Here is a 14,092-nt window from a genome sequence, read left to right as displayed (position 1 = left end):
GCTGTGACAATGATAAATTCTGATATGCACTTAAAAGTTTGTAATCAGATCATGGGCAACAAGCTTCAAGGCAATCATTCCGTGGCAGACCGCATTAAAAAAAACATGGAAAATGAGTGGTATAGGTGGGTACGACATCCCGAAAATCACCATGGGTGGGTGAAGCCCGTCCGAGTAAAGCATGGGTACCCAATGGGTATCCAACCAGGACCCCATGTAGGACTTTGTTCCCTACCAAAACCTTCTCTTCCTTCCGAGTTAAAAGAACATTCTTTTCATAATTAACAATTTTTTTGAAATTATTTTTTATTTTAAATATATTATTGAATTCATAATTATTCATGAATCATAATACCCTATATTAAAAATATTGAGTAAAATATATAGATCATTTTAAGAAAAAATCGAATAAATTTTATCCTTATTTTGAAATTTGTTGATAATCATTATTACAATCACAAATGTGATTGAAAAATGGCTTTAAAATATTTAACAATAAATTTATTGTATATTAGAGATATATATGCTCACCCCTACAAAGAAAAAAAACTGACAATGCGAAAAACTATGTGATATTTTCATGCTAAACTTTCAATTTTTTTCCCTACAAAGAAAATTAATTTATTTTCATGATTTTATTAAGGAAATTTTTACTTCTGCCACCAACTCCAAAAGTTTAAACTAAATTAAGCACGAGTTTAGACTAAAATGTATATTGAGATAAAAATATTAATTGATTAATTTTCATTCATAAATATATAGTGAAGTTGAAAAAAGTCTAAATAGTTGGTAGCCAAAAAATTATATAAGGTTGCCTACCAGCTAAGAACCATTTTCTACAGACAACGTCAAACTGTTACATCATGGAATATTCGTAGCAATTGAGAAATATAAAGTTAAACGTCTTAGTTTTGTACGAAGGTCCAACACACAATCAGATAAAAGAGGGAGGTGTGATATTGAAAAGAGACAAAAATTTTTACGTGGAAACTTCTGAAAAGGGAGAAAAATCATGAGGCCTAGCTCAGTTTGAATGAATCCACTAGTGTTTGTGGCCGATTACAAATGATACCTTGCCTTGGGGGAAGGCATTGGCTTAATGTAATATATATACATCATATACAATGCATTATATGGTGGGAGTTGGAAAAATTAGTGTGTACAAGTTTGTTTTGTCGGCAGTACATAATTGGCGAGCGATATAAGTTGGAAGGATTATAGTCAGGTGACGATGGTCAGAAGGAACGTAGTCAGCAGGTGGCGATGGTTAGAAAAATCGTTGTCTGGCAATGGAGGTTGGAATGGTCATAATCGGCAAGTGACGGAGGTCAGAAAGATCATTCTCTAACAACGGAGGTCGAAAGGATCGTTGTCTACGAGCGACAATGGTCAGAAAGACCGTAGTGTAATAACTTAAATATATGAAATAAAATTTCTTGAGAAATATGAAAATTTTGAAATAGACCACTTTAGTGGAAGAGGCGCCAAACTGTTGTGTAATAACGCCGTTGAGAATCACGTTCCCACAAACGGCGCCAAACTGTTGCGTCAAGGAGTATTCGCGACGGTAGAGAAATATAAAGTTTATTGTCTTAGCATTGTACGAAAATCCGGCACGCAATCAGATAAGAGAGAGGGTCTAGCATTTATGAGACACCAAGATTTTTACGTGGAAAACCCCTGAAAAGGGGGAAAAACCACGGGGCCTAGCCCACTTTGAATGAATCCGCTAGTGTTGCAGTCGATTACAAATGAGGCCCTTCCTTGGGAGAAGGCCTTAGCTTAATGTACATTTTATGGAGTACATTATATGATATGAATACAAAGAATCACTATTGACATGTTCGTTTGGTCGGGAGGACCGTAGTCGGTGGGCGACGGAGGTCGGAGGGCGACGTAAGTCAGAAGGACCGTAGTCGGCTGGCGACGGAGATCAGAAGGACTGTAGTTGGCGGGCGACGTAAGTCAGGAGGACCGTAGTCGGCGGGCGACAGAGGTCGAAAAAACTTTAGTCGGCGGGCGACATAAGTCAGGAGGACCGTAGTCTGCTGGCGACGGAGGTCGGAAAGACTGTTATCTGACGACGAAGATCAGAAGGACAACGTCAGGTAGAAGTCCAACAATGAAAAGAAATCCATCTTCGCGTAGACGTATAGCGAAGTCCGATAATCGGTAGAAGTCCGGCGTCGGGTAGAAACTTGGCGAAGAGTGAAGGTTCGACGTTGGGTAGAAGTCTGACGTCTGTTGGTGGCAAAGGAGAACGCCAGCTTCACTTGGGCGGAGTTTCAGCGTTAGAAGGAAAACCTGTTGCAAATTAGGAAGAATTTTAGCATCACGTGGAATTTGGGAAGAATTCCTGTGTTTTCCCGAATATCACGCAGTATCCCGGCGTGTTCGGGCGGCAGGAAGAGCTCCGGCGGTGGTTGAGGAGGAGCTTCTTCCTTCTCCTCCTTCTTCTCCTCTTCTTCTCTCTCTTCCCTTGAGTCCCCTTTGTGTAGAATGAGGGTTCTATTTATAGTTTTTTTGGAGTAGCATAGCTCGTAAAAAGGTGTGAGATCATGGGCGAATTGGGAGTGGTTTGAATGGACGGTCGATATTGAACCATTCGATCGTCACCGTTTGTTGGACATTTGGAGGCCTTAATGATATCGGAATTCGGCGATCTTGGGCTCATTGGATTCGTCTCGTCGAGCCGTTCGATTTGATATAAGCTCGTCAAAATCGGAGATGGTTTGGTAACTCAAATTGCGGTTTGAACCTTCCAACAGCGCTTCGGGCCCTTGATTCTGACTCATTTGGACTCGGATTGAGTTGAATTTGGTGTCGTTGGGTTCGTATTTCTGAGACGCTCATTTTGACTGTAAGATCGCTGAAATCAGAGTTCAGGTGCTCCCAAAATTAAATTCTGAAGTTTCCAACTAGCTTTTGCCTCGAGATTCGTGCCCGATCAAGATAATTTTATGATGACATATCAACACTCATTAAATATATAAATATTGATACCGGCACTACTACAAACTCTGTACTGTTATTATGAGTGACATTAATATTATCTACTGTCATTCACATTATTTAATGTTATTGACCATAATACTAATATTATTATTGCATTAATACGATTGATTGTTACTGATATTGTTACTAATAATATAATGACAGAGGTTAGAAAGACCGTAATCCAATAACGAAGGTTGGAAAGGCCTTAGTCGACCGAAGGTGGTCAGAATGACCTTAATTGGGTGATTGAGGTCAGAAGGACCGTAGGTAGCTAGTTACGATGATCGTTGTGTGTCAAAGGAGGTTGAAAGGATGGTAGTCGGCCGGCGATAATGGTCAGAAAGACCTTAGTCAAGTGATAGTGTTCGGTAGGACCATAATCGGCGAGCGACAGAGGTTGGAAAGACCTTAGTCAAGCTACAGTGTTCATGAGAAAATTGGGAAACAATCGGTGACTAAGTATAAGTCCGACGACAATTGGTGGCTGATGAAAGTCTATGAAAGCCCGGTGGTGGTCGAGCATAAATCCAGCATCAATTGGTTGCCGGGTGGAAGTATGGCAACAATCGGTAGCCGGGCATAAGTCTGACAACAGTTGGTGGCCGTGCAGAAGTCTGACGAAAGTTTGATAATGGTCGGTGGACAAGCATAAATCTGGCATCAAGTGGTTTCCAGGTGAAAGTCTGGCCAAAGTTTGGCAGTGGTTGGTGGTCAGGTGTAAATTTGGTGTCAGTTTGTGGCCGAGTGAAAGTACGATGACAATCGGTGGCCAGGCGTAAGTTCGGCGACACCTGGTGGCCTGGCAAAAGTCCAGTGAAAGTATGTCGATGGTTAGTGGCCAAGCGTAAACCCATCATCAGTTGGTAGCCGGACAAAAGTCCAACAACAATCGATGGTCGAGAAGAAGTTTGGTGGCAAGAAAGATCTTAGATGTCTATTCCTCTCATCTCTTCTCTCACTTTTTTCCTCTCATTCTCTTGTAAAGAATGAGAGGTCATTTATAGTTTTATGAGAGTGACATGCCTAATAAATAGGAAGAAGATCAAGGTCACGTTAAGAGTGTTTTGAATGAACAATGATATTGACTCCCTAATCATAGAACATTTATCGAGCATTTAAGTGTCTTAGTGATGTCAGAATTTGACAATCTTGAACTCGTTGGATTCATCTCGTCGAGCCTTTCGATTTCACTATAAGAATGTCAAATTTGAAAATCATTTAGTCATCCAATTTATGTTTTGAACCTTTCAAATGTATTTCGAGCTATTGATTTGGACCCATTTGGGCTCGGATTGGATTGAATTTTGCGTCTTTGGGTTCATCTTTTTGAGATTTTCTGGTCGACTATAAGTTTGCTGAAATCAGAGTTCAGATGGTCCCGAATTTAATTTTGAAAGTTTTGAATCATAATTTGCCTCAAGATTTGTGTCTGATCAAAAAAAAATTTTGATGATATATCATAAGTGATATTAATATCAATGATTGGATTAATATTGAATTATTCATGTGAATTACGACTCTCATGTGTCTTGGCCTTCATCTATTATGAATGAGCAAAATTGAATAATAATTTAACTTTTGATGTGCATTGATGTGACTCTAGAAAAACATGAAATTTAATTTTATATTGCATAAATAAAATAATTTATTGATACAAAAAATATCAAATAAATCTCTCCCTCATAATCATAAATTTTATGAGTTGAAATAAATTTGATCATTAATATTCTACTTAAATTTCAAACCGTTTTGAATTCAACAACCCTCCCTAATATGTCCAAAAATAATAATAAATAATAAGATTGAGAGACCCATTCAATGAAAAATTAAAAGAAAATAGAAGCAAAAAACTACAGGACAACAAATTCTCACTTGAATCATAACTTTTGCTCCCTAGTGAGCGTTAAAGACGCTATAAAGAAAAATTGTTTTGGTCATTGCCATATCAGAGGATGGTGATAGCACTGAAAAAAAAAGCTAAGTCAAGTAGATAAATCCAAAAGATTACTTGTTACTTTTATCAGTGAAGACAACAAATAATTTGTCAACAACAGTCACTAATTTGTTCTGTACAATGGACGTCAACAAGGATCTGAGTTGGAGAAAGTTTATGAATTCCAAAAAATAGCGAGAAATAATTCTGTGTGGACATCAGATTGTCCAGAGATGAATCAAAACGTGTCACATCACCTGGTACACATCAAACGGGTGACATATCACGTTCTGATTTGCCTCCGGACGGCGTACGTATCCGCAAAAAATAATTTCACAAAAATAGCAGGGTGTAGCAAAAACTCGTGACCCAAAGTCTTACATTGCTATTCTCATGAAGTGTGAAGGAACATAAGATGATAGTTAGGTGTTAATTTCTTCACGAGTTAAAGAAAGTTCATAACCCAATTGATCTAAAACCATCATCATTAGTTAGCTAATATTTCAAAATTCAAATATAAAGCTCAACATAATTTTAGATTAAAGAAAATCCAATTATTCACAACCATAGGTTCATAACAATTTAATCGAAAACCTATCACAAAATTGTAACACTAGTCACTTTCTTTCTTAGCCTTTCACCACTACTCTAAAAAAGTGATAGAACTTTTCAATATCAAATGGTCTAAAAAATTTTTATATCCTCATTAATCTGTCAAGTAAAATACATCTTGTAAAAAGCTGACAAGCATTGAATCTATTAAAATGTATAGATATTCGATATGTCAGCTTATATGAATGCGATATATCAAGTGGAATAAAAATTGAGTGGCAAACTTGTGGGTGATAGTCGTAATTCGAGTAGCAACAGGGTGGTGGACATATTTTAAGAGAGGTATGAAACACTATGAGGGATGATCTATAAAGTGGATGTCAAAGTTGCTTGAAGGGTTCACCTAGAGAGGGAGACTTGTATTTCTTAGCTACTACCTTGTGTTCTAAAGTGGAAGGGATACGTAATAGCTTTTTTAGATCTTTCTTAATGCTACAAGAAAGGGGGATGATCTATAAAGTGGCAAGCCAATGGCAAGAAGGCTTGGGACCTATAAGTGCACAAAGCAAGGGATTATACAAGACAAATTGGGATGTACCTAATAAAATGTTAGAAATCAATGCAAGAGGCACTAAAAATATCAATATTGGGATGTTTTTGCCCTCCCATCCTACCAAGGTGACTTAGAAAATATCAATATCAACCATATGGTTATACTGTTACTTAGGTCCAATTGAAATTATTTGTAATTTTATTATACTTTTTCCCAACTTTTTGGAAAGGATAAAGTTATGTACATTTATTTTCACCTCTATCAAGTTAATAAAGTCATTATGAAAACTATAATGAAGTTAAAGAAGCCAATGATTAAGAATCAATTTGAGTTTCCTATAACTTTGAACTTGAGAACTCTGAGGTTGCTCATAGTCGAATCGTCTAAATGTTAACTTTAACTCATCTCAATAATAAACTGCTAAATTTATATGAGAAATTTAAGACTTGTTCATTAATTAAGTATATTCATCATAAAGTGCATGCCCACTAATCCAAATTTTTGACTCATCCAATAGATTAATTATTATGTGTGGACATCGAACGTCGTCCGTTGACCAACCAAAATGTGTCACATCACCCCTTCACTCGATACCGCGGCTCCATACCGCTGACGTGGTGCATTCTGGTTGGCCTTCGGACGACGTTCTGCATCCGATCTCCGCACTGAATAATTTCTTCATCCGATCAGAAATTATTGTCAGAAAAATTAGCCTAAAACATTTGCCCTCAATTCAAAACTCGCCTAAAATTTCTTTGACTTCTAGACTATAATTAAATATAACTTGTTTGTTAAATAACTAATTATAATATGTTCCATCTATATATTCTTCATATAATTATACTGTTTAAATAAAGACAACTAATATTTATAATAAATTTATTTGACCAGTATCAAGTCAAACTCAACCTGCCGTAGCCCTTGGGTCTCTATCCAATTAAGAGTCCCTAACGAAATAAACGTGCTTACTTTTCAACTTTGACGCGTTGATGGCTGATTGTTCAACAATCATTGCTGTACTAAAATATACTCAAATGAACTAATTGGCCGGTAATGATGAGTGACACAGGCTCTAATTGAATACTATTGAAGCATTATGCACTTCTTCTGCTTGTTCCACACAATTATTTGGACCAATCAGCGCAACTAATCATTTGACACTTGGCAAGGGATCTTATTTTCTCCTTTGCATATTATTGCAATATTTTTCATGTGCAGACTGCAGAGAGCATCTACTGGATTGTCAATCTCCTATGCTTCTGCTGAAAATTTTTATTAACACCGAGTTTATGTATATAGAATGTACCGTAAATTTTTTAGGTGAAAAATTCAAAAAATAAAAATTATAGGGCTTTTCCTAATTGAAATGATTACACAATATATGCATGAATGGCTCATCCCTTGACTTGGAGGTAGTAATATTGCAAAAAATATGAAGAAATGACAAAAGTATGTATGAAGGTTTGGGGCAGATTGACCATGGGTTTGAAGGCAGTGGTTCAACGAAGAAGGTTCAATCGCAACAATAGCTATTGAAAATTTTGACGATGAAGGTCTGACAACTATGATCAGCCGGTGAAAGTTGAGCGAAGGTCTGAAGATGATGATCGATTGATGAAAATGGCGTGCCTCATAAATCTTGAGAAAATTCAGAGCAAATCCGGAGAGCTTCATTGGATGACTTGTATTGATTCCTTTGATCACAATTTTTTTTCTTAAGCATTTATGTACTTAAATGATATTAAAATCTAGTTATTTTGGGCTTGTTGGATTCTTCTCATCAAGTTGCTTAATTTGACTATAAGCATGTCATATTTTGATATCATTAATCATCTAATTAGTATCCTGAATTTTTCAATTACGTTTCAGGGCCTTGATTTGGGCCTATTATGACTTAGATTGGGTCATTTTTTGTGTTGATGGGCTCGTCTTGTTGAGACTTTCACGTTTAGTTCCACTATAAGTTAGTTAAAACTAGAGTTTATATGATCCCGAATTCTTTTTTTGGAAGTTTCCAATTCAAATATACCTCGAGAATCATGTATGATCAAGGAAATTTTTGGTGGTGTATATATAAGTATTTAAAACTAATTATCATATTGAGAATGAGCTAAAGAAATATTGTATAAGAGAAAGAATGGTTGGAATCAAAGTAAATTTCATGAGAATATTATATAATACATAATCATATACAAGGATCAATTCGCACACCAACTAAATCAAAATAATAAGGTCCTTTAAATGCAAAAAATAATAGTAGCCTAAAGAAGAAGGTAATCTACTTAGGAAAACATAAATGCATCATTAGTTTAATATACATCAAAGCACTTAATAATAAAATGAATCACATTTATTATTATAATTGTTGCGGGTTGAAAAATTCATGGTGGTAGATTGAAAATGCTTTGTCTTAGTGATGTACAAAATCTCAACACACAAACATAAGATAAAGAATCAGGATTTTTGTGCGGAAAAATCCGAGAAAGGGAAAAATCATGGGTCATTGCCCAGTTGAAAGAGTTCCATTATAATTTGAATAGATTACAACAAAAGTCAATACATCCTCCAACTCGAGGACAGGGAGAATATAATATATTGAAAAGCTTTGCTAATCTTTAGATGAATACTCTTGGTGTAGAAGTCTGGTGATGGTCGGGAAGAACTTTGACGGCGGTCGGGAAGAACTATGGCTGCGATCGAGAAGAACTTCGATGGCAGCCGGAAAAAAAACTCTAGCGGTGGTCTAGAACTTCAACGGCGGTTGAGAAAACTCTGGTGGTTGTCGAGAAAAACATTGACTATAGTCGAGAAGAGCTCCGACAGTGGTTGACGACAAGATAGCCCTCCAAATTTTCTCTTTCCCCTCCTCTCTCCCTCCTCTCTTCCCCTTTTTTCTTTCTCCCCCTTATGTGAAGAATGGGGGCCCATTTACAATTTTCTTGGAGTGACATTGCTTGCAAATATGGAGAAGGTCAAGGTCAAGTTAGGAGTGTTAGGAAAGATGATCAATATCGACTCCCTCGATCATAGACCGTTGATTGAGCATTTAAGTACCTTAATGATGTCAGAATTTGATGATTTTGGGCTCGTTGGATTCAGCTCATCAAGCCGCTTGATTTGACTATGAGCATGTCATATTTGACAATCATTTAGTTATACAATTAATGCTTGAAGCCTCCAAGTATGCTTTTGACCTTTGATTTGGGCTCAATTAGACTCAGATTGAACTAATTTTGGTGTTGTTGGGTTCGTTTATTCGAGATGTTCAATTCAACTATAAGTTTGTTGAAATCGAAGCCTAGATGATTCCTATTTTAATTTTAGAAGTTTTTTGCGTGGATATGTCTCAATATTTTCTCATAAACACACATTTCAACCAATTAAGCAAATAATTCATTGCATTTTAGTAATTAAAACATAAATAAATTCATTCTTGACTATAATGATAGGCAGTTAAATGTACTACTGAATATAAATACGTTGTTGCAGAACATTACTAAATTATTTGATATTGTGTAAAATGTTGTTTTAAGACTTTAATTGTAATACATCATTATTTTTCAATGTCAATATTGTTTACTAGACAATTAAATAACAAAATATCATTGCAATTTAAAAAAAAAAAACACATAAATATTCAGAATCATTGTATTTATAATATACTAAAAGTTACGTGGTGAAAGTTTTGCAAATAACAAGTTATTCCTATTTTTTTTGCCAACGGAATTATAAATTAAATAAAATATTCTTAAAATTAAAGTATTTTTGAAAATTGAGATGGCAAAATGTCATTTACTAGATCCAAGCAACTTTTAGAACTAGGCTGTTAGTTGAAAATGGGTCGAATTTACCCAAATCTGTCTTTCTCTCTTCTCTCCCTTGCTGGCAATCCTTATCATAAATGAATGGAGTGATCAATAGTGGATATTGCTTTATTTTTTTTTAATAAAATTCGACCTAGCCATTAATTCAATAAATACAAATAATTTGATATTATACATACAAATTGATACATAATTGACAGATTTACCTACATATCATGCAATTTTATGTATCTACATTTCTTAACACTGATTTTTCAATATTTACATATATAAAATTTTAGTGCCTAAATTACATCAAAACATATCCTTGAAAATATATATTTTACTTTAGAAAAGATAATGCCAGTGCTTTTGTAAGATTTAAAACTTAGACATTATATAAGTAAACATCAAAATTCAAATGTTATATATGTAAATACATAAAAATTAGGAATTTCTGTAAAGATAAATTTGATTATATATGTCTAAAATTGGAGAAATATGTTCATTGGGAAAAAAATTCTTTAAATTTTTGTTCTAATCACCTCTCCTTTGGACCATGGACTACTTTTATAAGTCCTTGGTGACCAAAATTGATTTAAATAATATTGAAAAAATCTTTGAATAAAATTTTACCAAGGTTGAGACATACATGAAAATAATTTTAATTTATGATCAAATATTATTTTAACCCTAATTGAACATTCTTATTAAAAAAATTGATCGAAATTAAAATATGATTCAAATAAGGATTGTATAAAAAAATTATAAAATTATTGGATTTCAGACTCAAATAAGTTTCATATAATTTTCAAATATGATTCAAGCTTTTTAAAAATAACAGTATAGCATCCAATAAAAAAGGATTCAACACTAAGATAAATATAATACATGATAAAATTTTATAGTAACATGTTAAAATTATTATAATATTTTAATAATAACTTTCTGATTATAATCACAATAGTTGTATCATTATAAAACATACAATTAAAAAATTGGAAATCAAATTTATATTATTATAACACATCGAAATTTTGATGAAGAGCCTAAATTTGATTGCATGTTCATATCCACAAAATGTGCTCCTAATCATGATTAAAATCATTTTCATCAAGAAATAACAAACACATTTCAGATTTGCAATTGGTAGTTCAAACAAGTTTTTTTGTTAATATTTAGCAGTACATCCAACAGAAGCTGTGTAATTTCTCTCTATATTTCAATAGGATCAAATTGTTTAATAATTTTTTTCATCACACTTGCCCAATTCTATATTTAACACTAGTATATATCTGCATGTCTGAGTAAGAGATCTCAAACAATTTAACCTCAAAAGAGATTGAGTGTAAAATAATGAATTCGAATTTTGCTTGAAGTTTCGTTGAATATTGATTCAAACTCGATCAATCTAGATTTTTTTAATCAATGTTACAGTATTGATCGCAATTTTTGGGGCCACGTTTGAACAGGGGCAGGGGCGGAACCACCGAGCCCCCTTAAAAAAATTAAAAAATTATTTATTCTATGGATATTTAGGTAATTTGTTCCCCTCCATCTTTTTTTTTACTCTTTATTATAGGAGTTTTTAGGCAATTGTCTCCCCTAAAAAATTAAAATACTATTATTTTTAGGTGGCTACCCCCTAGCATAATTAAACATATTGTGTAGAGGAGTAATTTATAAATTTGCCCGCCCTTAAAAAATTAAAAAATTGCCCTTCCTAAGGTACCGTGGCGGTGGTGCAATTGCACCCCCTCCCCCTTCTTTAGATAATTTTTCCTCCTCAATCTATTTTTTAGTCTTTATTATAAGAGTTTTTAGGCAATTGCTCTTCCTAAAATGTTTAAAATACTATGATCTTTAGACAATCACCTAAGCATAATTAAATATATTGTGTAGAGCTGTTATTTTTACAAGTTTTTTTGTTAATATTTAGCAGTACATCCAACAGAAGCTGTGTAATTTCTCTCTATATTTCAATAGGATCAAATTGTTTAATAATTTTTTTCATCACAGTTGCCCAATTTTATATGTAACACTAGTATATATCTGCATGTCTGAGTAAGCATAATTAAATATATTGTGTAGAGCTGTTATTTTTAGGGAAGGATGAACCAAATACAAAAAAAAAAAGTAAAGAAAATCCAAAAATATCACACATGAGCACTGCCCCTTGACCCTTGACATATCTGCGAATCGTACAACGATCAAGGATATGAACAAATAGGAGTCAAGCCAAATTCTACACTTTTACTTCGAAACATGATTGAAGTTTCTTCAACTATTATTCTAAAAAAACGAACAAACTTCAAAGAATGTTCAATCATGTGCCGAAAATATTTTGATTAAGATCATATCAAACTTTAAAGAATAATCAAAGTTGATAATCTTATATCTAATATCCTTTTATGACTAGGTTTTATTGTGTCGATATATAACATCACTAACATTCAATTACAATCAACGACTAATTAAAGATAAAGACTTGAAACTCTGCCTCCGAATCATCATGACAAGAGAAAAAATCACTAAGAGTAAAAAGGATCGAACAATTTCTTGCAATGAAAGTGGCTACCATAAACTATAGCTTTTATTGAAATTTCAAAAGCATTTTGACCTTAACCAAACTTTCAAATATATTTCTCTAATAACTAATATAGTATGCATATTTTTTCATTTTAGAATATTATGGTATATATAAAGTCAAAAATTTCAATATATCCTTGTAATTATACTAAATTTAAAATACTTTTAAAATAATAATAATTTTTCTTTGGAATAAAAAATAAATTAATAATAATTAAGCCAATAAAAGTTGGATTAGCAGATCAAAATCAGGTACGTAAATTGAGATTTGCTTGGTCGATCTCGGTTATCACAATTCCGGATAACACCAAACCCTAGTTTAAAACGTGTGGCTTGAACCTGATAACACTAGTGCAGTCTTCTATTCCTTTTACCTCCACAGTCCTCATCCTTCAATTTTCTTCCGTTTCGCTTCTCAAACTCTTCCCTTCATTCCTCCTTCCCGTTTCTACACGGCTCTACCTAATCCCCAAACCCTAACCCTATCTCCCCCTCTAATCTCTTTAAAAGTTTAAAAAATAACCAGCAATGGAAACCGTCACGAAAATCAGAGACCCAGATGTCAAGCTGAAGGGCTTTCCCCATCCTAACGGCGAAGCAAAGAAGCCGCACCGGACGACCTCACCACTGCCACCGCCGCAACCGGTACAAGAAGCGGATGAAGTTATCTATCGTGAGTGCCTGAAGAACCATGCCGCCAGCCTCGGGGGCCATGCGCTGGATGGCTGCGGCGAATTCATGCCGTCCCTAACGGCTAATCCCGCCGACCCAACTTCCCTCAAATGCGCAGCCTGCGGATGCCACAGAAACTTTCACCGCCGGATCTCCTTCCGCCACCGCGCGGCTGGGGCCGCAGCGTCCGGTGACGATTGCCTTGAGGGAGAGGGCGAGCGTGACGGACGGGATGATGATGGCGAGGACGTTGATGTGGACGGTTCTCGCCCAAGAAGCCCTAGCCCTTCCCCGCCTCCGTACTTCTCTTCGGCCCCCCACATGCTGCTTGCGCTAAGCAACGGCGTCCGGGATGGGGATTCGCCTGCCTGTGCCGGAAAATCCTTCACTATTCCTACCCCCGTGGTGTCGGTGACGCCGCTAAGGAAGCGGTTTCGGTCCAAATTTAGCCCGGAGCAGAAGGACAGGATGCTGGAGCTTTCAGAGAGACTTGGATGGCGGCTTCAGAAAAGAGATGAAGAATTGGTGGAAAAGTACTGCAATGAAATTGGAATCGGCAAAGGCGTTTTTAAGGTATGGATGCACAATAACAAACATAATTTGTTTGGGCACTCGGGCTCTCGTAGAGGAGAAACGATGAGCGGTGTTTCTCCCTCCGCCGCCGCTGCTTTGGCTGGCGGTGGTGCAGGAGTGCATAAGGTTGATGAAAATGGCAATGCGATGAACGGTGCCTGTTGAAGGAAATTTTAATTTTATGGTCTTGTTTTTGCTGTTAACGCTGCTCATACTATTTGATTAGCTTCTTAGTGATTCAGATAGGATTTGGAAGAAAGGTTCTGAGAGGATGATTGAGGTAGGGATTGACTCACAAGAGATCAACGATTTCAATGAACTCATCATGATAATTTTCTTTCATGAATATTTTTATCCTTAGCTTTTTGCGTTGTAGTAAACATTTTTATAAAGTTCAACAAATTGTGGATGTTCCGGACA

At 35.4% G+C, this 14,092-nt stretch overlaps 1 protein-coding gene across 1 annotated transcript; it reads left to right on the top strand.

Moving 5' to 3' along the window:
- The first annotated feature begins 12,777 nt into the window (after positions 1–12,777).
- On the top strand, positions 12,778–14,092 carry LOC110110499 (zinc-finger homeodomain protein 9-like). Its single transcript, XM_020842002.2, has one exon. The coding sequence runs from the start codon at positions 12,956–12,958 to the stop codon at positions 13,835–13,837; it is 882 nt and encodes a 293-aa protein (XP_020697661.1). The 5' UTR covers positions 12,778–12,955; the 3' UTR covers positions 13,838–14,092.

The sequence above is a fragment of the Dendrobium catenatum genome, unplaced genomic scaffold (genome assembly GCF_001605985.2).
Source record: "Dendrobium catenatum unplaced genomic scaffold, ASM160598v2 fragScaff_scaffold_898, whole genome shotgun sequence".
NCBI lineage: Eukaryota > Viridiplantae > Streptophyta > Magnoliopsida > Asparagales > Orchidaceae > Dendrobium > Dendrobium catenatum.
This window is presented reverse-complemented; position numbering and strand designations above follow the sequence as displayed.

Coding starts and splice junctions, on each gene's coding strand:
- LOC110110499 (XM_020842002.2), top strand. CDS start 12,956: ATGGAAACCGTCACGAAAATCAGAGACCCAGATGTCAAGCTGAAGGGC.